Below are 27,910 nucleotides of genomic sequence, written 5' to 3' on the forward strand. Positions count from 1 at the left end.
CAGCGCAGCCGCTTGCTCTTCTCCCCCCTCCGACGACGTCCCCAGCACGTCCCCCCCGACGGCCACGGTCAGTGACACTGGGGACAGGGACAGACACAAGGGGACACCCCCTCCCTCTCATTTTCCTCCCGCCTCTCTTATTTTTGGCTTAATAAACACCTTAAAACGACCCCATAAAAGGGGGGGGGGGTGGAATTTACCCCCTCACCACTATTTTACTGGGGGGGTACAAGCCGCCCGCACCGCTGGGTACCCCCAGCTTGATTTTGGGGTTTGAGGCTGGCGAGGGGGGGTCCGCTCTGGGAATTTTGGGGCAGGCTGGGGGGGGGGTGGGTACAAATTGGGGGTTTTGGGTACAAATTGGGGTTTGGGGTACAAATTGGGTTTTTCAGGTACAAATCAGGGATTTTTGGATGTGTGGTTTAGGTACAAACCAGCATCTCCGTGCTGGGGGGGCTGGGGGGGGTGTGGGTGGGAAATCAATGTGGCAGCACCAGAGCTCGGTGACAGAATGAATTCAGATCCCAGGGGCTTTGGGCACGTTGGTTGCCGGGTTGTTGTGTTGTTTTAACATGTTTTCACCTCTTTTTTGTGCTAAACCGCCTGTTTCCCCACCGGGGAGCTGGTCCAAAGTGGGGAGAGGGGCTCATGTCACCCCCCCGCCTCCCCGACCCCTTTCCTTCCTCCACAGGCAGCATTTTGGGGCCAATTCCCCAACGTTTGGTATTGACGGGCTTTCTACCACCCTTTTCTCTTCTCAGATGAAAACCTGGCTCAGTGATTCGGGGCAGAAACTGGAGATTTTCATCCCTTTTTTGGGCAAATATCGGCCCTTGGCGGGGCGCTGCTGCCAGACCTGCACCCCTAAGAGCTGGGTAAGAGCTTGGGGGGGGACCAGAATTTGGGGACAAGGGGACAAACCCCATCCTGAGGGTCTCATGTCCCCTCCATCTCCTCACAGGACAATTTCTACCAGACGAACTTCTCATCCCTCGGTTTCCGCGACGCCATCCGGCTGACCGAGGAGGACACGCGGTGAGGCCGGCGAAACGCTGCCAAAAAGCACCCTTTTTCCCCCAAATTTTACCCTTTTCCCGAGCTGTGGGGCGCCTCTCGCTCCCTAATTACTTCGACGAGTTAAATTAATTAGATATCGAATATCTGGAAGCCGCGTCTCCGCGCTCAGAGGAACAAGGGCCTCCTCTGCCTCCTGCTGTGCTCAAGCTGGGAGAATTTGGCCACAGAAGCGAGGATTTGGGGTTATTTCTATAGCTTTTCGCTATCTTGATGCTGCTGGGAAGAGTCCGGCTGGTTCCGTGCCAAATATCCCATATATTTGTCATTCCAGAGGTGCCGGAGCCCTTCGGTTCCTCTCCCCCTTTCGCTCCCTGGTGGTTTAGTGTTATTTTTGCGCCGTATTTTTGATTTGTTTTTCACCCAATCTGGTCGTTTTACTCCATTCTACCAAAAACCTCAATTATGTCCCTTTGGGGTGATTTTTAGCTTTAGTTTAGGGGCTGGTTTGGAAAAAAATCCCCAATTTTGGGAACATTTGTGTGCGTTTTTAGCCATCGCGGGTGTGACGCCGCGAGCAGGGTGACCCGGGGTGTTTTCCCAGCTGCGAAATGAGGAGGAAAATCTCAACATTATTGCAAATTTACAGCTTTTTGGGGGGTGCCTGGGGTGTCCCCATGTCCCCTGCAGGTACCGGGGCTGGCTGGTGCGCAGGGTGTGCGGGATCCTGGCGCTTTGGGGCCAGGATGTCCCCGACACCCCCAGGGACCTGGCGACCAGGATCTGCCGCAGGTGGGTGGCACCGTCAACCCTGTCCCCGTGTCCCCTTTGTCACCGCGGCGAGGGGATGTCGTGGGGAGACTGGGTGAAACTGGGGGGACTGGGTGAAACTCGGGGACTGGGAGCACCACGTACTGGGGGGACTGGGTCAGACTGGGGGCACTGGGAGCACCCCTGAGGTACTGGGGGGGACTGGGTGAAACTATGGGGACAGGGAGCACCACGTAGTGGGGGGACTGGGTGAAACTGGGGGGACTGAGTCAGACTGGGGACACTGAGAGTGCCCCTGAAGTACTGGGGGGACTGGGTGAAATTTGGGCACTGGGAGCACCCCTGAGGTACTGGGGGGTTGGGTCAAAAACTGGGGGTTCTAGGTGAAACTGGGGAGAGTGGGAGCACCACGTATTGGGGGGACTGGGTGAAACTGGTGGCAGTGGGAGCGCCCCTGAGGTACTGGGGAGACTGGGTGAAACTGGGGAGACTGGGAGCACCACGTAGTGGGGGGACTGGGTGAAACTGGGGGCACTGGGAGCGCCCCTGAGGTACTGGGGAGACTGGGTGAAACTGGGGAGGCTGGGAGCACCATGTATTGGGGGGACTGGGTTAAACTGGGCCACTGGGAGCACCCCTGAGGTACTGGGGGGGACTGGGTCAAACTGGGAGGACTGGGTAAAACTGGGGGAACTGGGAGCACCACGTAGTGGGGGGACTGGGTGAAACTGGGGGCACTGGGTGAAACTGGGTGGGGACTGGGAGCACCACGTACTGGGGGGACTGGGACAGACTGGGGGCACTGGGATTGCACCCTAAGTCCTGGGGGGGACTGGGTGAAACTGGGGGCACTGGGAGCCCCTGTGAGGTATTGGGGGGTTGTGTCAAAAACTGGGGGTTCTGGGTGAAGCTGGGGAGACTGGGAGCACGACATACTGGGGGCACTGGGTCAGACTGGGGGCACTGGGAGCACCCCTGAGGTACTGGGGGGGACTGGGTGAAACTGGGGAGACTGGGAGCACCACGTAGTGGGGGCACTGGGTCAAACTGGGGACACTGGGGCTTTGTGGGGGGTCCCTGTCTCAGCACCCACATTTTGGGGTGTGGGGGGAACTGGTGCTGCCGGGAGGTCCCACAGGTGACGTGGCCTCGTCAGGGAACTGTCACCCACCTCCTCATGGCTAATTAGCCGGCACAAAGCCAGTGCGCGGTAATTACAGGGTAATTACAGGGTAATTATGGATTTAACCCCCCTGGCCCCGCTCCGCAGGGTGCGCGGTGTGTCCCAGGGATCCAGAGGGGCCAGCGGATCCCAGCGGCGCTGCAAGGAGGAGATCCAGCGGATCCTGGCGGGGATCCAGGCCCCGCTCGCACGGCCCCTGCTCAGGTCTGGGACCCACGCGGGGGATATTCTGGGATCCTTTGGGGGATGCACATCGATCCTTTGGAGGATATTCCTGGATCCTTTGGGGCATCTTCTGGGACCTTTTGGAGGATATTCTGGGATCCTTTGGGTATGCACATGGATCCTTCAGGGGATGTGCTGGAATCCTTTGGGGGATATTCTGGGATCTTTGGAGGGATATTCTGGGATCCTTTGCGGTCACACATGGATCCTTTGGAGGATATTCCTGGATCCTTTGGGGCATGTGCTGGGATCTTTTGGAGGATATTCTGGGATCCTTTGGGTATGCACATGGATCCTTCAGAGGATGTGCTGGAATCCTTTGGGGGATATTCTGGGATCTTTGGAGGGATATTCTGCGATCCTTTGGGGGTCACACGTGGATCCTTTGGAGGATGTTCCTGCGTCCTTTGGGGATGCACATGGATCCTTCAGGGGATGTGCTGGGATCCTTTGGGCGATGCACACGGATCCTTTGGGCATATTCTGGGGTCTTTTGGAGGATATTCTGGGATCTTTTGGAGGATATTCTGGGATCATTTGGGGGCTGCACTTGGATCCTTTGGAGGATATTTTGGGATCCTTGGAGGGGGTACGCACGGATCCTTTGGGCATCTTCTGGGATCTTTTGGAGGATATTCTGGGATCCTTTGGGGGTCACACATGGATCCTTTGGAGGATATTCCTAGATCCTTTGGGACATGTGCTGGGATCTTTTGGAGGATATTCTGGGATCCTTTGGGTATGCACATGGATCCTTCAGAGGATGTGCTGGAATCCTTTGGGGGATATTCTGGGATCTTTGGAGGGATATTCTGGGATCCTTTGGGGGTCACACATGGATCCTTTGGAGGATGTTCCTGGATCCTTTGGGGATGCACATGGATCCTTTGGGGATGCACATGGATATTTTGGGGATATTCTGGGATCTTTTGGCAGCTGCACCTGGATCCTTTGCAGGATATTCTGGGATCCTTTGGGGGATATTCTGGGATCTTTTGGGGGATGCACCTGGATCCTTTGGAGGATATTCCCAGGTCCTTTGGGGGGCTGCACCTGGATCCTTTGGGGGCTGCACTTGGATCCCTTGGGGGCTGCACATGGGTATTTTGGGGATATTCTGGAATCCTTTGGGCCCTGCACTTGGATCTTTTGGAGGCTATTTTGGGATCCTTGGAGGGGGTGCGCGCGGATCCTTTGGGCATCTTCTGGGATCTTTTGGAGGATATTCTGGGATCTTTTGGGTATGCACAGGGATCCTTCAGGGGATGTGCTGGGATCCTTTGGGGGATGCACGCGGATCCTTTGGGCATCTTCTGGGATCTTTTGGAGGATATTCTGGGATCCTTCGGGTATGCACATGGATCCTTCAGGGGATGTGCTGGGATCCTTTGGGGGACGCACGTGGATCCTTTGGGCATATTCTGGGCTCTTTTGGAGGATATTCTGGGATCCTTTGGGGGCTGCGTGCGCAGAGACCCCCCTGCAGCTCCTGGGGACGATTCCCCAATTCCTTCCAGGGATCTGGAATCTGACCCGGGATCGAGAAGGGGAAAAAACCCCAAACACGGTGGGGCTGGAAATCCAAGCGAAGCCAAAGGGAACTTTTCTTTTCTCTCCTTCTCTCTCTCCGCTTTTCTTTCCCTCCTCCTGTCACGGAGCAATTGGCAATTAGAGGTCGCATCACAGCCTAATTGCTCGGCTGATCGAGCTGGAATAAAAGAACCTTCTGAGCAGCCTCAAGTATTTAAAGGGAAGAAAAAGCTCCCCGGGGGATCCGAGCGCTGGATCGTTCCTGGAACCAGCGCGGGAGGAAATTCACTCCGGCTTTTGTTGTCTTGTCACATCCAGCGCTAGTGGTTTAACTTAATGGATGATAAAGCTGTTTAGTGACATTTGAAGAGCTGCCTGGGTGGGGAAAGCGAGGCTGGGGGGGCTTGGGGGGGTTCTCACTCTTCTCATTTGCTTCTTTTCCTGCAGATTTTGCGCTTGGGTTCTGCTCAAGCTGCTGAGCCGCCTGTTCCTGAGCGTCCAGCTCCACCGCGGGCAGCTGGCGACGGTGCAGGGGGCGGCCAGGACGGTGGGGACCCCCCCCGACCCGCTCGTGTGCCCCCCAAACCCTCCTGTCCCCCCCGAGCCCTCGTCCCCAGCGTGACCCCCGCCCTGTCCCCCAGCCCGACGTGCCGCTGCTGTTCCTGTGCGCCCACAAGTCGCCGCTGGACGCGCCGCTGCTGGCGCTGCTGCTGTTCTCGCAGGGGCTCGGGGCGCCCCGGGTGGCGCTGAGCGGGGACACCTGCACCCCCCTGCTGCGGTAAGAGCTCCCCCACTTCCTCCAGTTTGGCCCAGTTGCTCCACCGCTACATCAACGGGTGCTCCCAGTTCCCCCGGTTTGACCCAGTACCCCCAGTTTGTGCAGTTCCCCCGCCGGTATGTCAATGGGTGCTCGAGTACCCCCAGTTTGACCCAGTTCTCCACCAGTATGTCAAAGTGGCGCTCCCAGTACCCCCAGTTTGGCCCAGTACTCCCAGTTTGTGCAGTTCCCCCACCGGTATGTCAATGGGTGCTCAAGTACCCCCAGGTTGGCCCAGTACTCCCAGTTTGACCCAGTTCCCCCACCAGTACGTCAATGGGTGCTCGAGTACCCCCAGTCTGGCTCAGTACCCCCAGTTTGACCCAGTTCCCCACCAGTATGTCAAAGTGGCGCTCCCAGTACCCCCAGTTTGACCCAGTTCTCCACCAGTGTGTCAAAGTGGCGCTCCCAGTACCCCCAGTTTGGCCCAGTACCCCCAGTTTGACCCAGTTCCCCACCAGTACATCAACGGGTGCTCCCAGGACCCCCAGTCTGGCCCAGTTCCCCACCAGTATGTCAAAGTGGCGCTCCCAGCACCCCCAGTTTGGCCCAGTACCCCCAGTTTGGTGCAGGTCCCCCACCAGTATGTCAATGGGTGCTCAAGTATCTCCAGTTTGGCCCAGTTCTCCACCAGTATGTCAAAGTGGCGCTCCCAGTACCCCCAGTTTGGCCCAGTAACCCCAGTTTGACCCAGTTCCCCACCAGTATGTCAATGGGTGCTCCCAGGACCCCCAGTCTGGCCCAGTTCCCCACCAGTATGTCAAAGTGGTGCTCCCAGTACCCCCAGTTTGGCCCAGTACCCCCAGTTTGACCCAGTTCCCCACCAGTGTGTCAAAGTTGCACTCCCAGTACCCCCAGTTTGGCCCAGTACCCCCAGTTTGACCCAGTTCCCCACCAGTGTGTCAAAGTGGCGCTCCCAGTACCCCCAGGTTGGCCCAGTTCCCCCACCAGTACGTCAATGGGTGCTCAAGTACGCCCAGTTTGGCCCAGTACCCCCAGTTTGACCCAGTTCCCCCAACAGTACGTCAATGGGTGCTCCCAGGACCCCCAGTCTGGCCCAGTTCCCCACCAGTATGTCAAAGTGGTGCTCCCAGTTCCCCCAGTTTGACTGAGTTCTCCCACCAGTACATCAACAGGTGCTCCCAGTACCCCCAGTTTGGCCCAGTACCCCCAGTTTGGCCCAGTTCCCCCACCAATACATCAATGGGTGCTCCCAGTATCCCCAGTTTGACCCAGTTCCCCACCAGTAGGTCAGAGTGGTGCTCCCACTACCCCCAGTTTGGCCCAGTACCCCCAGTTTGGCCCAGTTCCCCCACCAATACATCAATGGGTGCTCCCAGTACCCCCCATTTGACCCAGTTCCCCACCAGTATGTCAAAGTGGTGCTCCCAGTCCCCCCAGTTTGGCCCAGTACCCCCAGTTTGAAGCAGTTCCCCACCAGTATGTCAAAGTGGTGCTCCCAGTACCCCCAGTTTGACCCAGTTCCCCACCAGTATGTCAAAGTGGTGCTCCCAGTCCCCCCAGTTTGGCCCAGTACCCCCCGTTTGACGCAGTTCCCCACCAGTATGCCAAGGGGGTGCTCCCAGTCCCCCCAGTTTCACCCAGTCCCTGCGGCAGGCGGTGCTGGGGACCCGGGGGACGCGGTGGGTGCCGGGGTGTTATTTTGTGGTTCCCCGCAGGTCTCTGCTCGCCCGCCTCGGGGGGGTTTTCCTGCCGCCGCGGGACGAGGACAAGGGGTTGGCGGGGGCCGTGCTGGCCGCGGTACGACTGGGACCAGTTCAGCGCGGGTACTGGGGGGGCGGAACGGCCCCCGAGAGCCGACAGCGCTCGGTGGGGGGATACGGGGGGGCCGGGTGCGCGGGGTGGCCAAAGGAGGGACACGGCAGCTCCGCTGCGCGCCACGGGACCCCCAGTTTGGCTCAGTACCCCCAGTTTGACCCAGTACACCCAGTTTGGCCCATTTCCCCCCCCAGTACACCAAAGGGGTGCTGCGTGTACCCCCAGTTTGACCCAGTACCCCAGTTTGGCCCAGTACCCCCACTTTGGCCCAGTTCCCCCAGTTTATCTCAGTTCCCCCACCAGTACATCAAAGGGGTGCTGCGTGTACCCCCAGTTTGACCCAGTACCCCAGTTTGACCCAGTTCCCCCAGTTTGGCCCAGTTCCCCCAGTTTAACTCAGTTCCCCCACCAGTACATCAAAGGGGTGCTGCGTGTACCCCCAGTTTGACCCAGTACCCCAGTTTGACCCAGTTCCCCCACTTTGGCCCAGTACCCCCACTTTGGCCCAGTTCCCCCAGTTTAACTCAGTTCCCCCACCAGTACATCAAAGGGGTGCTGTCTGTACCCCCAGTTTGGCCCAGTACCCCACCAGTATATCAGCTGCTCCCAGTACCCACAGTCTAACCCAGTCCCCCCATTTTCACCCAGTATCCCCTCCCAGTACCTCAGGGGTGCTCCCAGACCCCCCAGTTTGATCCAGTACCCCCCACCCCATACTCCAGGGGCGTTGCCAATCCCCCCGGTTTCACCCAGTCTCCCCAGTTTAACCCAGTCCCCCCAGTACGTGGCTCTCCCAGTCTCCCCAGTTTAACCCAGTCTCCCCAGTTTAACCCAGTCTTTCCAGTTTAACACAGTTCCCCAGCACGTGGCTCTCCCAGCCTCCCCAGTTTAACCCAGTCCCCCCATTTTGTGGCTCTCCCAGTCTCCCCAGTTTAACCCAGTCTCCCCAGTTTAACCCAGTCCCCCCATTTCGTGGCTCTCCCAGTCTCCCCAGTTTAACCCAGCCTCCCCAGTTTAACCCAGTCTCCCCAGTTTAACCCAGTCCCCCCATTTCGTGGCTCTCCCAGTCTCCCCAGTTTAACCCAGTCTCCCCAGTTTAACCCAGTCCCCCCAGTTCGTGGCTCTCCCAGTCTCCCCAGTTTAACCCAGTCCCCCCAGTTCATGGCTCTCCCAGTCTCCCCAGTTTAACCCAGTCCCCCCAGTTTAACCCAATCCCCCCAGTTCATGGCTCTCCCAGTCTCCCCAGTTTAACCCAGTCCCCCCAGTTCGTGGCTCTCCCAGTCTCCCCAGTTTAACCCAGTCTCCGCAGTTCGTGGCTCTCCCAGTCTCCCCAGTTTAACCCAGTCCCCCCAGTTCATGGCTCTCCCAGTCTCCCCAGTTTAACCCAGTCCCCCCAGTTTGTGTCTCTCCCAATCTCGCCAGTTTAACCCAGTCCCCCCAGTTCATGGCTCTCCCAGTCTCCCCAGTTTAACCCAGTCCCCCCAGTTTAACACAGTCCCCCCAGTTCATGGCTCTCCCAGTCTCCCCAGTTTAACCCAGTCCCCGCAGTTTAACCCAGTCCCCCCAGTTCGTGGCTCTCCCAGTCCCTCCAGTTTAACCCAGTCCCCCCAGTTCGTGGCTCTCCCAGTCCCTCCAGTTTAACCCAGTCCCCCCAGTTCGTGGCTCTCCCAGTCTCCCCAGTTTAACCCAGTCCCCCCAGTTCGTGGCTCTCCCAGTCTCCCCAGTTTAACCCAGTCCCCCCAGTTCGTGTCTCTCCCAGTCTCCCCAGTTTAACCCAGTCTCCGCAGTTCGTGGCTCTCCCAGTCTCCCCAGTTTAACCCAGTCCCCCCAGTTCGTGGCTCTCCCAGTCTCCCCAGTTTAACCCAGTCCCCCCAGTTTAACCCAGTCCCCCCAGTTCGTGGCTCTCCCAGTCTCCCCAGTTTAACCCAGTCCCCCCAGTTCGTGGCTCTCCCAGTCTCCCCAGTTTAACCCAGTCCCCCCAGTTCGTGTCTCTCCCAATCTCCCCAGTTTAACCCAGTCTCCCCAGTTTAACCCAGTCCCCCCAGTTCGTGTCTCTCCCAGTCTCCCCAGTTTAACCCAGTCCCCCCAGTTCATGGCTCTCCCAGTCTCCCCAGTTTAACCCAGTCCCCCCAGTTCATGGCTCTCCCAGTCCCCCCAGTTTAACCCAGTCCCCCCAGTTCGTGGCTCTCCCAGTCTCCCCAGTTTAACCCAGTCCCCCCAGTTCGTGGCTCTCCCAGTCTCCCCAGTTTAACCCAGTCCCCCCAGTTCGTGGCTCTCCCAGTCTCCCCAGTTTAACCCAGTCCCCCCAGTTCGTGGCTCTCCCAGTCTCCCCAGTTTAACCCAGTCCCCCCAGTTCGTGTCTCTCCCGGTCTCCCCAGTTTAACCCAGTCCCCCCAGTTCGTGTCTCTCCCGGTCTCCCCAGTTTAACCCAGTCCCCCCAGTTCGTGGCTCTCCCAGTCTCCCCAGTTTAACCCAGTCCCCCCAGTTCGTGTCTCTCCCAGTCTCCCCAGTTTAACCCAGTCTCCCCAGTTTGACCCAGTCCCCCCAGTTCGTGGCTCTCCCAGTCCCCCCAGTTTAACCCAGTCCCCCCAGTTCGTGTCTCTCCCAGTCTCCCCAGTTTAACCCAGTCCCCCCAGTTCGTGGCTCTCCCAGTCTCCCCAGTTTAACCCAGTCCCCCCAGTTCGTGGCGGAGCTGCTGCGCAGCCGGCAGCCGCTGCTGCTGTTCCTGGAGGAGCCCGCGCTGCCCCGGGTCCTAGCGCCCGCCGCCCGGCGCTGGCTGCGCCCCGTGTGCCGCGCCCTGAGCCAGCGCGCCGTGCGCGACGTGACCGTGGTGCCCGTGGGGATCGCCTACGATGTCACCCCCGGGGACACGCGGGGGGACACACCGGTGAGGGGACAGCACCCAAATGAGGGGATGGCAGCCAAAGGGGGAACAGCACCCAAATAGGGGGACGGCACTTAAATGGGACGGCACCCAAAGTGGCGGGACAGCACCCAAGTGGGGGACAACGCCCAAATGGGAGGGACAGCACTGAAATGCGGGGATAGCACCCAAATAGGGGGACAGCACCCAAATTGGGGGAAGGCATCCAGATGGGGGACAGCACCCAAATGGGGGGATGGCACCCAAACTGGGGGGACGGCACCTAAATGGGATGGCACCCAAAGTGGGGGGACAGCACCCAAATGGGGGGACGACATCCAAATGTGGGACAGTACCCAAATAGGGGGATGGCACCCAAATGGGGGACAGCACCCAAACGGGGGACAGCACCTAAATGAGAGGGACAGCACTGAAATGGGGGGATAGCACCCAAATGGGGGGGACGGCAACTAAATGGGACAGCACCCAAATGGGGGGGATGGCATCCAAATGTGGGACAGTACCCAAATAGGGGGATGGCATGCAAATGGGGGACAGCACCCAAATGGGAGGAACAGCACTGAAATGGGGGGATAACACCCAAATGGGGGGATGGCACCCAAAGGGTGGGGACAGTACCTAAATGGGGGGATGGCACCCAAATGGGGGTCAGCACCCAAATGTGGCATGCTTTTGAGGTCCACATGGGTGCCCTTACGGTGCTCTTGGGGTTTTGGGGTGCCTTGGGTGCTCTTGGGGTGCCCCTGGGGTTTTGGAGTGCTTATGGGTGCCCCCAGGTGCCTTTTGGTGCCCTTGGGAATTTTGGGGTGCCCCTGGGGTTTTGGGGCCCTCTGAGTGCCCAGAGGGATTCTGGGGTCCCCTGGGTGCTTTGGGGTGCAGCACCCAAATGGGGGGTGTTCTTGGGGTCCACATGGGTGCCCTTGGGATTTTTGGGGGTGCAGTGAGTGCTCTTGGGGTGCCTTGGGATTTTGGGGTGCTCATGGGTTCCTGTGGGGTTTTGGGGTCCCTGGGTGCTCTTGGGGCGCAGCACCCAAATGTGGGGGCGCATCCCCCATGTCCACAGGCGCTGGGCGTGTTTGGGATCCTGCGCGTGGCCCTCGGGGCCGGACCCCGAAATCGTGGCTGCGCCCGCGTGGACTTCGGCCAACCCTTCTCCCTGCAGGTACGGGGGATCCCCACTGGATCCTGGGATCCACCCGATCCCAGGGGGTCCTTGATGGGATGGTGGGGATGGGTGAACCCCGGGGGGGCATCCAGGGTTCTCTGAGGGATCTGGGGCTCTCAGGGGATCTCCTGGGGATCTCAGGTTCTCCTGGGGGTTTGGGGTTCTCCAGGGGATCTGGAGTTCTTGGTGGATCTCTTGGGCTCTTCAGGGATCTGAGGTTCTCCAGGGATTTGGGGTTCTCGTGGGGCTCTTGGGTTCTCCTGAGGTTCTCCAGGGGATCCAGAGTTCTCCAGGGCTCTTGGGTTCTCCTGGGGATCTGGGGTTCTCAGTGGATCTCCTGGGAATCTTGGGTTCTCCAGGGGATCTCAGGTTCTCCTGGGGACCTGTGTTTCTCTGGGGCTCTCCAGGGGATCCAAGGTTCTCCTGGGGATCTGGGTTTCTCTGGGGCTCTCCAAGGGGATCCAAGGTTCTGCAGGCATCTGAGGTTCTCCAGGGATCCAGGGGATCTGGAGTTCTCAGGGGATCCCCTGGGGATCTCGCGTTCCCCAAGGGGACCCAGGGCTCTCCAGGGTTCTTCAAGGATGTAGGGTTCTCTGGGGACCTCAGGTTCTCCAGGGTTCTCTAGGGATCTCCTGGGGATCTTGGGATCTCCTGGGGCTCTCCAGGGCTCTCCAAGGATCCCCGTTACGGGAAGCTGGGGGTGCTGGTCCCCAAGGGCTCAGCTCCCCGGGTTGTTCCCAGGAGTTCGCGGCCCAGGGCGGGTGGATCCATGCGGAGCCGCGTCCAGAGGAGCCGCCGGGGGCACCGGGAACCACGTGAGCACCATGGGGACCCCTCAGCCCCTTTCTTCACCTTTTTACACCCCATTTTCTCTCCTTGTTTTCTCCTCACCCCCTTTTCTCACCCCGTTTACTCTTGGTCCCCTTTTCTCATCACCTTTTCTCACCCCATTTTCTCTTGGCCCCATTTTCTTAACCCGTTTTCTCCTCACCCCTTTTTCCACCCCATGATCTCACTGTTTTCTCCTTGCCCCCTTTTTTTCATCCCCTTTTCTCACCCCATTTTCTCACCCCTTTCCCCCCGTTTCTCCAGCCCCCCGGGTGACAAAGCTGTGATTTGGGGTCCCAGCCCCACGGAGACCGAAGAGGAGACGCTGGTGATGCGGCTGGGCCTGCACGCGCTGAGTGGTGAGGGGGCTGTCTGTCTGTCCATCTGTCCATCCATCTGTCCGGGCTGTGGGTCCCTTGGGATGTCACCAGCACCCCTGGGGCTCAGGGGGTGAATCCCTGATGCCTGAGATCCCTTCCCTTCCCTTCCCTTCCCTTCCCTTCCCTTCCCTTCCCTTCCCTTCCCTTCCCTTCCCTTCCCTTCCCTTCCCCTTCCCCTTCCCCTCCCCTTCCCCTTCCCTTCCCTTCCCTTCCCTTCCCTTCCCTTCCCTTCCCTTCCCTTCCCTTCCCTTCCCTTCCCTTCCCTTCCCTTCCCTTCCCTTCCCTTCCCTTCCCTTCCCTTCCCTTCCCTTCCCTTCCCTTCCCCTTCCCTTCCCCTCCCCTTCCCTTCCCCTTCCCTTCCCCTTCCCTTCCCTTCCCTTCCCTTCCCTTCCCTTCCCTTCCCTTCCCTTCCCTTCCCTTCCCTTCCCTTCCCTTCCCTTCCCTTCCCTTCCCTTCCCTTCCCTTCCCTTCCCCTTCCCCTTCCCCTTCCCCGTCCCCTTTCCCTTCCCTTCCCCTCCCTTTCCTCTCCTGTCCCACAGACACCATCTCCTGTTCCGCTGTCACAGCCGTGGGGATCACGGCCGCGCTGCTGCTGCACAAGCACCGTGGGGTGAGACCGGGAATTTTCCACATTCGCCTTCCTTTTGGAAGAATTTTTCCTCCTCCTTCCTCTTCCTCCTTCCTCCTCCTCTTTCCTTCTTCCTTCCTCCTCCTCTTTCCTCCTCCTTTCCTCCTCCCTCCTCTTCTTTACCTCCTCCTCCCTCCTTCTTCTTCCTCCTTCCTCCTCCTCCTTCCTCCTTCCTCCTCCTTCCTTCTTCCTCCTCCTCTTTCCTTCTTCCTCCTCCTCTATCCTTCTTCCTCCTCTTCCTCCTTCTCTTTCCACCTCTTTGCTCTTCCTCCCCATTCCTTCTCCTCCTCTTTCCTTCTTCCTCCTCTTCCTCCCCTTCCTCTTTCCTCTCCTTTCCTCCTCCTCCTTCCTCTTCCTCCCCGATCCCTCCTCCTCCTCTTTCCTTCTTCCTCCTTCCTTCCTCCTCCTTTCCTCCTTCTTTCCTCCTCTTTCCTTCTTCCTCCTCCTCTTCCTCCTTCCTTCTCCTCTTTCACCTCTTTCCTCCTCCTTTCCTCCTCTTCCTTCCTCTTCCTCCCCATTCCTCTTCCTCCTCTTTCCACCTCTTTCCTCCTCCTTTCCTCCTCCTCCTCCCTCTTCCTCCCCATTCCTCCTCCTCTTTCCTTCTTCCTCCTCCTCTTCCTCCTCTTACTCCTTCCTTCCTCCTCCTCTTTCCACCTCTTTCCTCCTCCTTTCCTCCTTTCCTCCTCCTCCTCCCTCTTCCTCCCCATTCCTCCTCCTCCTCTTTCCACATCTTTCCTCCTCCTTTCCTCCTTTCCTCCTTTCCTCCTCCTCCTCCCTCTTCCTCCCCATTCCTCCTCCTCCTCTTTCCACCTCTTTCCTCCTCCTTTCCTCCTCCTCCCTCTTCCTCCCCATTCCTCCTCCTCTTTCCTTCTTCCTCCTCCTCTTTCCACCTCTTTCCTCGTCCTTTCCTCCTTTCCTCCTTTCCTCCTTTCCTCCTTTCCTCCTCCTCCTCCCTCTTCCTCCCCATTCCTCCTCCTCCTCTTTCCACATCTTTCCTCCTCCTTTCCTCCTTTCCTCCTTTCCTCCTTTCCTCCTTTCCTCCTCCTCCTCCCTCTTCCTCCCCATTCCTCCTCCTCCTCTTTCCACATCTTTCCTCCTCCTTTCCTCCTCCTCCCTCTTCCTTCCCATTCCTCCTCCTCTTTCCTTCTTCCTCCTCCTCTTCCTCCTCTTACTCCTTCCTTCCTCCTCCTCTTTCCACCTCTTTCCTCCTCCTTTCCTCCTTTCCTCCTCCTCCTCCCTCTTCCTCCCCATTCCTCCTCCTCCTCTTTCCACATCTTTCCTCCTCCTTTCCTCCTTTCCTCCTTTCCTCCTTTCCTCCTCCTCCTCCCTCTTCCTCCCCATTCCTCCTCCTCCTCTTTCCACCTCTTTCCTCCTCCTTTCCTCCTCCTCCCTCTTCCTCCCCATTCCTCCTCCTCTTTCCTTCTTCCTCCTCCTCTTTCCACCTCTTTCCTCGTCCTTTCCTCCTTTCCTCCTTTCCTCCTTTCCTCCTTTCCTCCTTTCCTCTTCCTCCCGTCCGTCCGTCCCGTCCCCGCAGGCGGTGCTGCTGTCGCGGCTGCTGCGGGACTTCGGGTGGCTGCTGGAGGAGATCCTGCTGCGCCAGCGCGACGTGGGCTGCTCGGGGCAGCTGCGGGCGCTGCTGCGGCACAGCCTGGCGCTGCTGTCCCCGCGTGTCACCCTGCTCCGCCTGGCGCCGCGCGGGGACGCGCTGGTGCTGCCCGCCGGCTCGGCCGCAGCGCGGGGGGAGCTGCGCCGGCTCAGCGCCGCCATGCTGCCCGTGTTCGCCTGCGAGGCCGTGGGAGGTGAGGGGACACTGGGGACGGGGGCACTGGGGAATAGTGACACCAGTGATTGGTGACGCCGGGGACTCAGTGACACCAGGGAATGGGGACACCGGCGGTTGCTGATGCCAGGGAATGATGACATGGGGAATGGTGACACTGGGGACTTGGTGACACCAGGGGATGGTCACACCAAGGACTCAGTGACACCGAGGACTCAGTGACATGGGGAATGGTGACACTGGGGACTTGGTGACACCAGGGGATGGTCACACCAAGGACTCAGTGACACCAAGGACTCAGTGACATGGGGAATGGTGACACTGGGGACTTGGTGACACCAGGGGATGGGGACACTGGGGAATAGGGACACTGGTGACTGGTGACACTGGGGATTGGTGACACTGGGGAATAGTGACGCCAGTGATTGGTGACACGAGGGGATGGGGACACTGGCGGTCGGTGATGCCAGGGAATGGTGACATGGGGAATGGTGACACTGGGGACTTGGTGACACCAGGGGATGGTCACACCAAGGACTCAGTGACACCAAGGACTCAGTGACATGGGGAATGGTGACACTGGGGACTTGGTGACACCAGGGGGTGGGGACACTGGGGGTTGGTGATGCCAGGGAATGGTGACATGGGGAAGGGTGACACTGGGGACTTGGTGACACCAGGGGATGGTCACACCAAGGACTCAGTGACACCAGGAGATGGTGACACTGGGGGTCACTGATGCCAGGAGATGGTGACACCAGGGGATGGTGAAACCGTGGACTCGGTGACACTGGGGATCCGTGATGCCAGGGACTGGTGACACCGGGGAATAGTGATACCAGGGATCAGTGACGCCGAGCACTCGGTGACACCAGGGGATGGTGAGACCAAGGAATGGTGACACCAGGGATTGGTGACACCAGGGACTTGAGGACACTGGGGATCAGTGACACACAGGAATGGTGACACCAGAGATCAGTGACACTGGGGACTTGGTGGCACCAGAGACATGGTGACTCTGGAGAATGGTGACACCAGGTGTGTCGTGACACCCGAGCTTGGTGACACGGGGCAATAGCGACACCAATGACTCCCACCAGGGATTAGTGACACGTGCTCATTGACACCAGGGACTCGGTGACACTGGGGACTCCGTGACACCAGGGATCAGTGACGTGGGGGATTGGCGACGTGGGGGATGGGGACACCAGGGACTGGTGATGCCGGTGACCCCGGTGACCCTGGTGACGGGTGGTGTCCCCACAGCCTGTGCCATCCGCGCGCTGCTGCTGGAGCTGCTGCCGTTCCTGGGGTCCAGCGCCGCGCGCCCCGGGATCGTGCTGAGCCAGGACGAGCTGCGGCGCAAGACGCTGGAGCTGCTGCGGCTGCTGCCCCCGAACCTGCTGGGGCTGCCGGTGGGGCTGGGGACACCGGGGGACACCGGGTGGCACCAGGTGGCAGCGGCACCCCCAGGTCACCCGTCCCCCCGTCCCCTCCTCCCAGCCCTGCCAGCCCCCCGAGTGCCGCAGCCACGACGTCCTGGACAAGCTGCTGCTGTGCGGGCTGCTGGAGCTCGAGGAGGTGGGTGACACCCCGGGAGGGGACCCTGCGGGGACACGGTGACACCCCCGAGGTGCCACAACCCCCGTTTGTCCCCGCAGCCCGAGGGCGAGCGCTGGGCCTGCGACGTGTCCCGGCGGCCCTGGGCCAGGATGGATTTCAGCGACAGCGACAGCGACGGCGCCGACGAGCTCCCCAAACGCTGCTTCAAGGTACCGGGGGTGTCCCCGAGCGGCCTCGGTGACGGGGACAGGTGAGTGTCACCTGCGCTTCCTCCCGCAGCTCCGCGAGCCCCAGGGCTGCCCCGGCTTCCTCCTCTTCCTCTGCCGCCTCCTCAGCCCCATCCTGGGGACATTCGCCCGCGCGGTGACGTTCCTGGAGCGGCCGCGGTGGCCCCAGCCCGGTGAGACCCCCCACTTCCCAACCGCCCCAGGGGTTTTGGGGGAACCAAACAGCCCCTCCAGGGATGGCGACTCCCCCACTGCCCCGGGCAGCCTGTTTGGTGCCCCACAGCCCTTTGGGGACGGATTTGTCCCCAGTTTCAGCCCCGGCCTCACTAACAGCGTCGGTCGGAGCTGCCCTGTGTGGTTCACACCTCTGACCACCCAACCCCAGCTCAGGGTCCACCTAAAACTTGGCAGATACGGGATTATAACGAGTCACCCCCCTAATGAACCCCATTTCCAACCATCTGCACCCCCAGTCCTACGAGGGGCACTCGTCACCAGCTCCGTCTGGTCTCTCATCTCCCGTCGCCAACAAGCCCAACAGCAGAATTAACGAGTAGAATTGCAACTGATCTACCCCTAACGATCGTTTTAATTGGAGTTGCCACCCTAGTAACCACTTTGTACACCCTACTAACCACTCCATACACCCTACTAACCCCTTCATACACCCTGTTAACCACTCTGTACACCCTATAACCCCTTCATACACCCTACTAACCACTTCATACACCCTATTCACCCCTTCATACACCCTACTAACCACTCCATACACCCTATTAACCCCTTCATACACCCTATTAACCACTCTGTACACCCTATAACCCCTTCATACACCCTACTAACCACTCCATACACCCTATTCACCCCTTCATACACCCTACTAACCCCTTCATACACCCTATGAACCCCTTCATACACCCTATTAACCACTCTGTACACCCTATTAACCCCTTCATACACCCTACTAACCACTCTGTACACCCTATAACCCCTTCATACACCCTACTAACCACTCCATACACCCTATAACCCCTTCATACACCCTACTAACCACTCCATACACCCTGTTAACCCCTTCATACACCCTACTAAGCACTTCATACACCCTATTAACCCCTTCATACACCCTACTAACCACTCCATACACCCTATTCACCCCTTCATACACCCTACTAACCACTCCATACACCCTATTAACCCCTTCATACACCCTATAACCCCTTCATACACCCTACTAACCACTCCATACACCCTATTAACCCCTTCATACACCCTACTAACCACTCCATACACCCTATTAACCACGCCATACACCCTATTAACCCCTTCATACACCCTATTAACCACTCCATACACCCTATTATCCCCTTCATACACCCTACTAACCACTCCATACACCCTATTAACCATTCCATACACCCTATTAACCACTTCATACACCCTATTAACCCTTCATACACCCTGTTTGTACTGCCAATAACCCAACGAGGGACGTTGTCAACCCACATCTATTCAAAACTCAACCACACAAGCACATCATCCCAAGCTCCTTGTCCTAAAACCCGAGCTCATCTCCGGGATCCTCTCGTGCGAGTCGAGTTTAACCCAAACCACGAGCCTAAAAATTGCAGTTAAACCCAGCTTAACCTGCCCAGGGGAGGTTCAGCCAGCAAGAACTGCTGATTCCCACCTCTAAAACCTCAGCCCCTTTGCTTTTAAGCGATAATCGCAATTAACTGGTTGTAGGAGCCGTTAATCTTGGTGCAAATCGCAGTAAATAGCAGAACCCCCCCTCCATTCCCCTCACGCTCAATCATCCCAACACCAACACGAGCAGAACGGGGCCGGGGGGGTGGCGTCTGACCCCCATTTGTGTCCCCACCCCAGAGGCGGTTTGTTTGGAGGCGCTGCTGCAGTTCCTGGCCGAGGGGGACGATGTCGGTGAGTCCGGGCTGGGGGGCCACACACAGACCCCCCAGAGGGGCTGCGGGTGCTCCCGTTGGGGTTTCTCTCCCCACAGAGCCCCCCAGCCGCAGCGCGGCCCTCAGCGCGCTCCACACCTTCAAGGACATGGGGGTGAGTGTGACGGGGGGCTCGCGGCCCCGTGACCCCGGCTGTGTCCCCCCCCGGTGACACCCGTGTCCCCACGCAGGTGCTGGAGGAGCTGAGGGGCCCCGCGGGGCCGCAGCTCCAGCTCACCCGGCCGTTCCGCGGCACCGCGGCGCGCGCGGAGCTGGAGGCCTTCGTGCGGCAGTTCCTGCAGGTGTGACACGCGCCGGGGGTGGCAATAAATTGAGGGTGACAATAAAGTGGGGGGGGGCATAGGCGCCGACCTGGCTCGTGGCTTTATTGACCCCCGCGGGGGAAAACAGCGGCCGAATCGGGGGGATTTGGTGCCTCCGTCCTCACACCACCCGGTTGCAGATGACGCCCAGCTGCTCGATCTCGCACCGCACCTCGTCCCCACGCTGCGGGGACAGGGACACAATGGCAGCCAACCCCCCAAACTTGTCCCCAGCGAGGGGGGGTCCTCATGTTCCCGCTCTGCGCCCCCCAGCCCTTTCCCTACCTTAAGAAACACGGGGGGTTTCCGAAAAAACCCCACGCCAGCGGGGGTTCCCGTCAGCAGGATGTCCCCGGGGACCAATGTGACAAAGCTGGGGGGGACACGGGTGTCAGCTGCGTCCCCTGGGGAGCGGTGACACCCCCGGAGCCCCCCGCACGTACCGGGAGACCCAGGCGATGAGTTTGGGGAGGGGGAAGATGAGTTGGCTGGTGCTGCCGTCCTGCATCACCTGCCCATTGACGCTGCAGCTGATGCGCAGGTTGTGGACGTCTGCGGGGACAGAGGGGACACGTCACAGCGGGGGGGACACGTCGCAGCGCGGGGGACACGTCACAGCGGGGGGGACACGGGGACGGCGGCGCCACCTCAGCGTCCCCCTTTGGAGAAAACACGGGTGATTCTGGGGGAATTCAGTGTCACACGAGTCCCCATCCCCGTCACGTCGCTGTGTTGTCCCCATTGCGTCCCCACCTGTCACGGCCTCCTTGGTGACAAGGGCCGGCCCCAGGGGACAGAAGGTGTCGAAGGTTTTCCCCAGCAGCCACTGCCGCCCGTTGCGCATCTGCCAGTCCCGGGCGCTCACGTCGTTGGCCACCGTGAACCCCACGACGTGGTCCATGGCCACCGACTCCTGCAGGGGGACAACAGGGACCTGGGTAACGCGGGGTGGGGGCAGACGGCGGGGACAGGACAGGGACGGGGGGGTCACCTCGATGTGCCGCCCCTTCTTCCCGATGACGGCGGCCAGTTCCACCTCCCAGTCCACCTGCTGCGGGGACAACACGGGGACTCGGTTGGGCTGCATGGGGGGGACACGGTGCCAGGCGGGGGTGACAGGGGGGTCCTCACGCTGCTCTCCCGTGGGATCTCGATGTCGTCGAAGGGGCCGGTGATGGCGCTGGGGAACTTGCTGAAGATGACGGGGTCGGCGGGGACGCGGGCGCCCTGCTCGCCGCAGTGGTCGCGGTAGTTGAGCCCCACGCAGATCAGCTTCTGGGGGTCCCCCAGCGGCGCCAGCAGCTGAACCCCGTCCCGCGGCACCCGGAACCGGCCGGACTGCAGCGCCCTGCGGGGCCGCGCTCAGCCACGGGACACGGGGGACACGGGGGACACGGGGGACACGCGGTGGGGGGACACGACACCCACCTGTGCGCGGCGGCCAGGGCGGAAGGGCCGCTCTCCAGGAGGGATCTCATGGATCCCCGCAGCGCCGGTTCGGCCGCGCTCAGGTCAACCAGGGCCCCCCCCGGCGCCTCCTCCAGCCCCAGCCGGGGCTCGGCCCCCCCGGGCCCCCGGAAGCGAACCAGCCGCATGGCCCCCGCCAGGCGCATCCCTGCGGGGAGCGGATCCGGGGGGATCCGATGGGGATCCTGCGGCCAGGGGGTGTTGGGGACCCCCCCCAGTGAATCTCAGAACGGGGAGGCAGGGGAAGGGGCGGATCCTGCAGTGAGGGGGCACAGCGGGGAAGGGGGGAGGCAGATCCCCTGATCCCACACAGCCCCGATCCCAGGGATCTCCCCCCATCCCGGTCAGCCCCGATCCCAGGGGACCCCCGATCCCGCATAACCCCCATCTCGGAGGTTTTCCCCCCGATCCCGAGGATCCCGCCGATCCCAGGGGATCCCCCAAGTCCCGCACGGATCCCAGAGGATCTACCCCCCGCTTAAACCCGCTCAGCCCAGTCCCAGGGGTCCCTCGAATCGCGGCAGATCCCCCCCCCCGCACGCGCTCAGCCCGATCCCGGGGATCCCCCCGCCCCCGATCCCGGGGATTCCCCATCCCGGGGGGTCCCGGGGGATTCCCCGCTCCCACCTACGTCACGTGAACGTCACTCCCCCCCTCGCACGCGCGGACCCCGCGGCCCCGGCCCCAAGGTCCCCCCGACGAGGCCACGCCCCCCCTCGCCCAGACCAATGGGAACGCGGAGGGGGCGGGGCCGCGCCGCCACTGAGAGCCGGCGGAGCCACCAATGAGAGCCCGCGGCGCGCAGCCACGCCGCCGGAAAAAAAGGGGCGGGGCAGCGGCGTTGCCAGGAGACGCGGAGCGGCCGCCACGATGGCGCCCCCGCCGCCATGACAGCGCCGAGGCCGCGGGACGGAACCGGGGACGGAACCGGGACCGGGTTTGCCCCTTTTATTTGGCGGAAACACGCAGTGAGTGAACGAGCGAGCGGTGGCGGCGCAGCAGGAGGAGCAGGGGCCGGGAGAGCGGCCTGGCCGGGGCCCCGCCGGCCGGTTCGTGAGGAGAAAACCAGCACAAATCCCCCAAATCCCCCAAATCCCCGCCCGGCTGCGTCACCCGCTGGCCCCAAATCACCGCCGGGTGTTGTATGGATCAAATCAACCCGCTCTCCTCATGCCGGCCCCGGGGAGGCCCCGGGACAGGGCCCGTGTCCCCAGAGGAGTGGTGACACTGGAGGCTGTGCTGCCATCAGAGACCTGGACAGGCTGGAGAGCTGGGCGGGGAATAACCTGATGAAATTTAACAAGGGCAAGTGTAGAGTCCTGCACCCGGGCAGGAACAACCCCAGGGTCCAGTGTAAGTTGGGGAATGACCTATTAGAGAGCAGCGTAGGGGAAAGGGACCTGGGGGTCCTGGGGGACAGCAGGGTGACCATGAGCCAGCACTGGGCCCTTGTGGCCAGGAAGCCAATGGGACCTGGGGTGGGTTAGAAGGGGGTGGTCAGTAGGTCAGAGAGGTTCTCCTGCCCCTCTGCTCTGCCCTGGGGAGACCACACCTGGAATCTTGTGTCCAGCTGTGGCCCCTCAGTTCCAGCAGGACAGGGAACTGCTGCAGAGAGTCCAGCGCAGGGCAACAAAGATGCTGGAGGGAGTGGAGCATCTCCCGGGTGAGGAAAGGCTGAGGGAGCTGGGGCTCTGGAGCTGGACAAGAGGACACTGAGGGGTGACCTTATTAATGTTTATAAATATATAAAGGGTGAGTGCCATGAGGATGGAGCCAGGCTCTTCTGGGTGACAACCAGTGACAGGACAAGGGGTAATGGGTTCAAACTGGAACACAGGAGGTTCCACTTAAATATGAGAAGAAACTTCTTCTCCGTAAGGGTGGCAGAGCCTGGCCCAGGCTGCCCAGGGGGTTGTGGAGTCTCCTTCTGTGCAGACATTCCAACCCCCTGGACACCTTCCTGTGTAACCTCATCTGGGTGTTCCTGCTCCATGGGGGGATTGCACTGGATGAGCTTTTGAGGTCCCTTCCAATCCCAAACATACTGAGATACTGAGATACTGAGAACAGCCCCGGCGGCGCCCCCGGGTTCGGTTCCCTTGGGAACCCCGGGAGGTCCCGCGTTACATGATGCTCTCGAAGATCCGCATGGAGCTCATGATGTCCCCGTCCTGCCGGGGGGACACGGCGCCGGGTCACCCGCTGTCCCCCCGCCCCGCGGCGCCCGCAGGTGTCACCCCCGGGGTGTCGCTGAACGAGGGACACGGGGCGGCGGGGACGGGGGTGACGATGCCGACCCCCCCGCATTTGTCACCTGCTGACACGTGTCCAGGAACTCGTCCAGGGTCACCACGCCGTCCCCGTCCCTGTCCATCCTCTGCGGGGACAGGCAGGGGGTCGCGGGACGGCCCTTGTGTGACCCCCGGGGACACCGAGGGGACACCGAGGGGACACCGAGGGACACCCCCACCTGGAAGAAGCTCTCGAGGTGCTCGGCGGGCGCGCTGTCCCGCAGGGGGGGCCGGGTGCTGCGCCCCAGCATGGCGTAAATGGACTTGATGACCTGCAGCATCTCCTGGGGGGGGACACAGAGCGGGGACAGGGTGACAAACCACCCCCCCACACACATTGCGGCCACCTCCCCCCCCGCGGTGTCACCTCCTTGGTGACGCAGCCGTCCTTGTTGAGGTCGTAGAGGTTGAACGCCCACTCCAGCCGCTGCCGCACCGTCCCCCGCAGCAGCACCGACAGCCCCACGGCGAAGTCCTGCGGGGACAGAGCCACGAGTGGCCCCCGCGCGCGTGGCCCCAACCCGCGTGGCCCCCCCCCATCGATCGCAGGACGCCCAGGAGCTGGTTACGTGCTTTTTTTCCCACTATTGATCCCGTTTCTATTCCGGCTCGGCGCTATTTTTACTCGACGCAGTGCCGGGAACGCTCCGGCACCGGCTCCCAAGGACACCGGAGCTTCGGGATGCGCCAAGGTTCCCCCCCAGCCGTTTTTCCCGGCATTTCCCGGTGTTTTTCCCAGCGTTCCTGATGTGTTTCCCAGCGTTTCCCCGTGTGTTTCCCAGCAACTGGGAAATGAGGGGAAAACATCAGGGGAAACACCGGGAAACACTAGGAAAATCACTGGGAAAAACACTGGGAAACGAGCGGAAAAACACGGGGGGAAAAACACCAGGAAGCACTGGGAAAGACGATGGGAAATGACAGAAAAAACATAGGGAAAAACACTGGGAAATGAAGGGAAAAACACGGGGAAAAACACAGGGAAATGAGGGGAAAAACACCAGGGAAAACACTGGGAAATACTAGGAAAATCACTGGGAAAAACACTGGGAAATGAGCGGAAAAACATGGGGGGAAACCCTGGGAAAAACACTGGGAAATGAGGGGAAAAACACTGGGGAAAACACTGGGGAAAACACTGGGAAATGAGGGGAAAAACATGGGGAAGCTCTGGGAAGAACAACAGGAAAAACACTGGGAAAACCACTGGGAAACGAGCGGAAAAACACGGGGGGAAAAACACCAGGAAGCACTGGGAAAGACGATGGGGAAAACACTGGGAAATGAGCGGAAAAACACTGGGGGAAACACTGGAAACACTGGGGAAAACAGTGGGAAATGAGGGGAAAAACATGGGGAAGCACTGGGAAGAACAACAGGAAAAACACTGGGAAAAACACTGGGAAATGAGCGGAAAAACATGGGGGAAAACACGGGGAAACACTGGGAAAAACACTTGGAAATGAGGGGAAAAACACTGGGGAAAACACTGGAAACACTGGGAAAAACACTGGGAAATGAGGGGAAAAACACGGGGAAAAACACTGGAAGCACTGGGAAGCACGGTGTTTTTCCTAGTGTTTTTCCCAGTGTTTCCAGGCATTTTTCCCCTCATTTCCCACTAATTTTCCCAGCATTTCCCAGTGCGTTTCCCCACATTTTTCCCAGCATTTTTTCCTGGCATTTCCTAGTATTTTCCACAGCATTTCCCAGCGTTTTTCCCCTCATTTCCCAGTGTTTTTCCCCTCATTTCCAAGTGTTTTTCCCAGGGTTTCCCCGTGTTTTCCCCCATGTTTTTCCGCTCATTTCCCAGTGTTTTTCCCAGTGATTTTCCTAGTGTTTCCCGGTGTTTTCCCTGGTGTTTTCCCCTCATTTCCCTGTGTTTTTCCCCGTGTTTTTCCCTTCATTTCCCAGTGTTTTTCCCTATGTTTTTCCTGTCATTTTTCCCAGTGTTTCCTGGTGTTTTCCCCCTGTTTTTCCCACTCATTTCCCAGTGTTTTTCCCATCGCCTTCCCCAGTGCTTCCCGGTGTTTTTCCCCTCATTTCCTAGTGTTTTCCTCATCGTTTTTCCCAGTGTTTCCCGGCATTTTTCCCCTCATTTCCCTGTGTTTTCCCTTCATTTCCCAGTGTTTTTCCCTATGTTTTTCCTCTCATTTTTCCCAGTGTTTCCTGTGTTTTCCCCGTGTTTTTCCACTCATTTCCCAGTGTTTTTCTCATCGTTTTTCCCGGTGTTTCCCAGCATTTTCCCCCTCATTTCCCCGTGTTTTCCCCCGTGTTTTTCCCCTCATTTCCCAGTGTTTTCCTATGTTTTTCCTCTCATTTTTCCCAGTGTTTCCAGTGTTTTCTCCAGTGTTTTTCCGCTCATTTCCCAGTGTTTTTCCCATCGCCTTCCCCAGTGCTTCCCGCTGTTTCTCCCCGTGTTTTCCCCTCATTTCCCAGTGTTTTTCTCATCGTTTTTCCCAGTGTTTCCCAGCATTTTCCCCTCATTTCCCAGTGTTTTTCCCTTCATTTCCCAGTATTTTCCCTGTCATTTTTCCCAGTGCTTCACGGCATTTTCCCCGTGTTTTTCCCTCATTTCCCAGTGTTTTTCCCGTCGTTTTTCCCAGTGTTTCCCAGCATTTTTCCCCTCATTTCCCGGCGTTTTTCCTGTGTTTTCCCCCTCATTTCCTAGCGTTTTCCCATCATTTTTCCCAGTGTTTCCCAGCCCTTTTCCCCTCATTTCCCGGCGTTTTTCCCCGTGTTTTTCTCCTCATTTCCCAGTGTTTTTCCCGTCGTTTTTCCCAGTGTTTCCCAGCATTTTTCCCCTCATTTCCCGGCGTTTTTCCCTGTGTTTTTCCCCTCATTTCCTAGTGTTTTTCCCATCATTTTTCCCAGTGTTTCCCAGCATTTTTCCCCTCATTTCCCAGTGTTTTTCCCCGTGTTTTTCTCCTCATTTCCCAGTGTTTTTCCCGTCGTTTTTCCCAGTGTTTCCCAGCATTTTTCCCCTCATTTCCCGGCATTTTTCCCCGTGTTTTCCCCCTCATTTCCTAGCGTTTTCCCATCATTTTTCCCAGTGTTTCCCAGCCCTTTTCCCCTCATTTCCCGGCGTTTTTCCCTGTGTTTTTCCCCTCATTTCCTAGTGTTTTTCCCATCATTTTTCCCAGTGTTTCCCAGCATTTTTCCCCTCATTTCCCGGTGTTTCTCCCCGTGTTTTTCCCCTCATTTCCTGGTGTTTTTCCCGTTGTTTTTCCCAGTGTTTCCCAGCATTTTCCCCTCATTTCCCGCTGTTCTTCCCGGTGTTCTTCCCGGTGTCCCCCCGTTTCCCGCCGTTCCGCTCACCTGGAAGCACAGAGCCCCGTCGCCGTCGGCGTCGAAGGCGTCGAACAAGAAGTGCGCGTAGGCGCTGGCGTCTGCAGGGCCGGGGGGGGGACACAGCCAGACCGGTGACCCCCCCAGGTGACAATTCACCCTTCCCCCCCCCAGCCCCCTCCCCACTCACCGCCTTGGGGGAAGAACCGCGAATAGATCCCGGTGAAGGTTTCCTCGTCCACGAGGCCGCTGGGACACTCCTGTCGGGGACGTCAGGCGCACGGTGACACCGACCCCCCCGTGTCCCCGCAGCGGGGGGGGGCCGGGGCCGCTGTCCCCCCCCCACACTCACACTTTTGAAGCCGCGATAAAGCGCCTGCAGCTCCACTTTGGTGAATTTGGTCCGCGCCAGCAACTTCTCCAGCTCCTCCGGTTGGTGCCGCGCGGCCGAGAGCTCCAGGTCGGTGTCACCGGCATCTGGGGGACACAGAGACCCCCCCCTCAAAGACCCCCCTCCCGGGAGACCCCCCCACCCCCAAACCCCCCGATGCGGCAGCAAACCCCGAATTCCCCGAGGAGGGAGGGAAAGCGCCGGGTTCCCCGTCCCAGGGGGTTTTTTGGGGGGGTTTCCCCGGGAGGCGCCGCTGGCAGCACCTTCCTGGGGCGCAGAACATCCCGGAGCCGCTAATGGCGTGGCGGGTAATTAATAAATGATGCCTCATTAATAATTAAGTATTAATAAATGATGCCTCATGAATAATTGCAGCTCGGGGAGCCCCCGCGGAGCCGCTCGGCACCGAGCGGGAACTTGGGGAGGGGGAAATGGGGGGGGGGATGGGGGATCCGGGACTGGGGAACCCCCCGAAAAGCTCGGGGTGGTGCTGGGGGGGGGAGCTGGGGGGGAGAAGGCACTTGCAGCCCATTTTGGGGGGTTTGGGGACCCCAATGTTCAGTTTTGGGGGCATGGAGGGGATTGGGGGTCCATGGTGTTGCCATTTTGGGGGGCTTGGGGGTCAATGCAGACTTGGGGTCCCCCTGTGTCCCATCTCAGGGGGGGATTGGAGGCCCCACAGGAGGGTTTGGGGGGTCATTTGGGATGGGGGGGTCCCCGTCACCTCTCTTGGGGGTTAAGGAGGGTGCAGAGACCCCCCCAGTGGGGGGTTGGGGCTGTGTGGATGGGGGTTCCCTCCCTGGGGTGTTTTGGGGGGCCCAGCCCCCTCAGGAAGGTCAGAACAAGGCTGGGCCGTGACGCTGCAAATGCGGGGGGTGGGGTGGGGGGTCCTGAAATCCCCCCACACCCCCAAATCTCCCCTTGCACCCCCAAACCCTCCTCCCCCCCACAACCCCCATTTCCCACCCCCAGTGCCCATTTCCAGGCCCAACAGGTCCCATACCCGATATGGGGGGGCAGGATGGGGCCACCCCAAATTGAGGAGGGGGGCTGTAATTAATGAAGTGAATTAACGAAGGTTAATTGGGGGGGTTTTACCTTCGGCGGAGATGGGCTCCAGGATGCCGAACTGCTTGAGGACGGCGATGAAGAGCAGGACGAGCACGGCCCCGGCGCACAGCTCCATGCCCTGCATCCCCCCCACCCCCAAAACACCCACCGCGGGACCCCCGCGCCGGGGGGGCACCGCAGGGGGTGTCACCGTCACGGCCGGTGCCGTCCCGGGCAGCGCAGGGGCGGTTGTGCCGTCCGGCCGTCTGTCCGGCCGTCCTGCCCTCCCCCCTTGGCACGCGGCCCCCCCCGCCCCGCACCCTCACCACGAGTCCTTTATTTTTCTATAGGGCTTTTTCTTTATC

At 59.8% G+C, this 27,910-nt stretch overlaps 3 protein-coding genes across 3 annotated transcripts; 1 reads left to right on the top strand and 2 right to left on the bottom strand.

Annotated features, from left to right (window-relative positions):
• Positions 1–761: 761 nt before the first annotated feature.
• On the top strand, positions 762–19,069 carry LOC309450001 (glycerol-3-phosphate acyltransferase 2, mitochondrial-like; the record flags this gene model as incomplete). The annotated part of the gene is made up of 20 exons (XM_082072593.1): positions 762–875; positions 962–1,035; positions 1,705–1,806; positions 3,056–3,172; positions 5,171–5,270; positions 5,365–5,501; positions 7,220–7,301; positions 10,000–10,206; positions 11,267–11,365; positions 12,110–12,183; positions 12,461–12,555; positions 13,116–13,186; positions 14,739–15,003; positions 16,251–16,399; positions 16,488–16,565; positions 16,646–16,756; positions 16,827–16,947; positions 18,662–18,715; positions 18,795–18,850; positions 18,927–19,069. The coding sequence occupies 20 exons, from the start codon at positions 762–764 to the stop codon at positions 19,041–19,043; spliced, it is 2,223 nt and encodes a 740-aa protein (XP_081928719.1). The 3' UTR covers positions 19,044–19,069.
• A 25-nt stretch (positions 19,070–19,094) lies between these two features.
• On the bottom strand, positions 19,095–21,219 carry LOC309450002 (oxaloacetate tautomerase Fahd2a, mitochondrial-like). Its single transcript, XM_082072594.1, has 8 exons — positions 21,153–21,219; positions 20,487–20,673; positions 20,190–20,406; positions 20,050–20,109; positions 19,812–19,971; positions 19,502–19,610; positions 19,344–19,431; positions 19,095–19,242 (listed from the first exon to the last, which is right to left on the bottom strand). The coding sequence occupies exons 2-8, from the start codon at positions 20,669–20,671 to the stop codon at positions 19,180–19,182; spliced, it is 882 nt and encodes a 293-aa protein (XP_081928720.1). The 5' UTR covers positions 20,672–20,673; positions 21,153–21,219; the 3' UTR covers positions 19,095–19,179.
• A 936-nt stretch (positions 21,220–22,155) lies between these two features.
• LOC309450111 (calsenilin-like) lies at positions 22,156–27,690 on the bottom strand (the record flags this gene model as incomplete). The annotated part of the gene is made up of 8 exons (XM_082072775.1): positions 22,156–22,696; positions 22,840–22,902; positions 22,996–23,100; positions 23,184–23,291; positions 26,135–26,205; positions 26,295–26,364; positions 26,457–26,581; positions 27,594–27,690. The coding sequence occupies 8 exons, from the start codon at positions 27,688–27,690 to the stop codon at positions 22,649–22,651; spliced, it is 687 nt and encodes a 228-aa protein (XP_081928901.1). The 3' UTR covers positions 22,156–22,648.
• Between the last annotated feature and the right edge of the window lie 220 nt (positions 27,691–27,910).

The sequence above is a fragment of the Streptopelia decaocto genome (genome assembly GCF_964273445.1).
Source record: "Streptopelia decaocto genome assembly, chromosome: 25".
NCBI classification, from domain to species: domain Eukaryota; kingdom Metazoa; phylum Chordata; class Aves; order Columbiformes; family Columbidae; genus Streptopelia; species Streptopelia decaocto.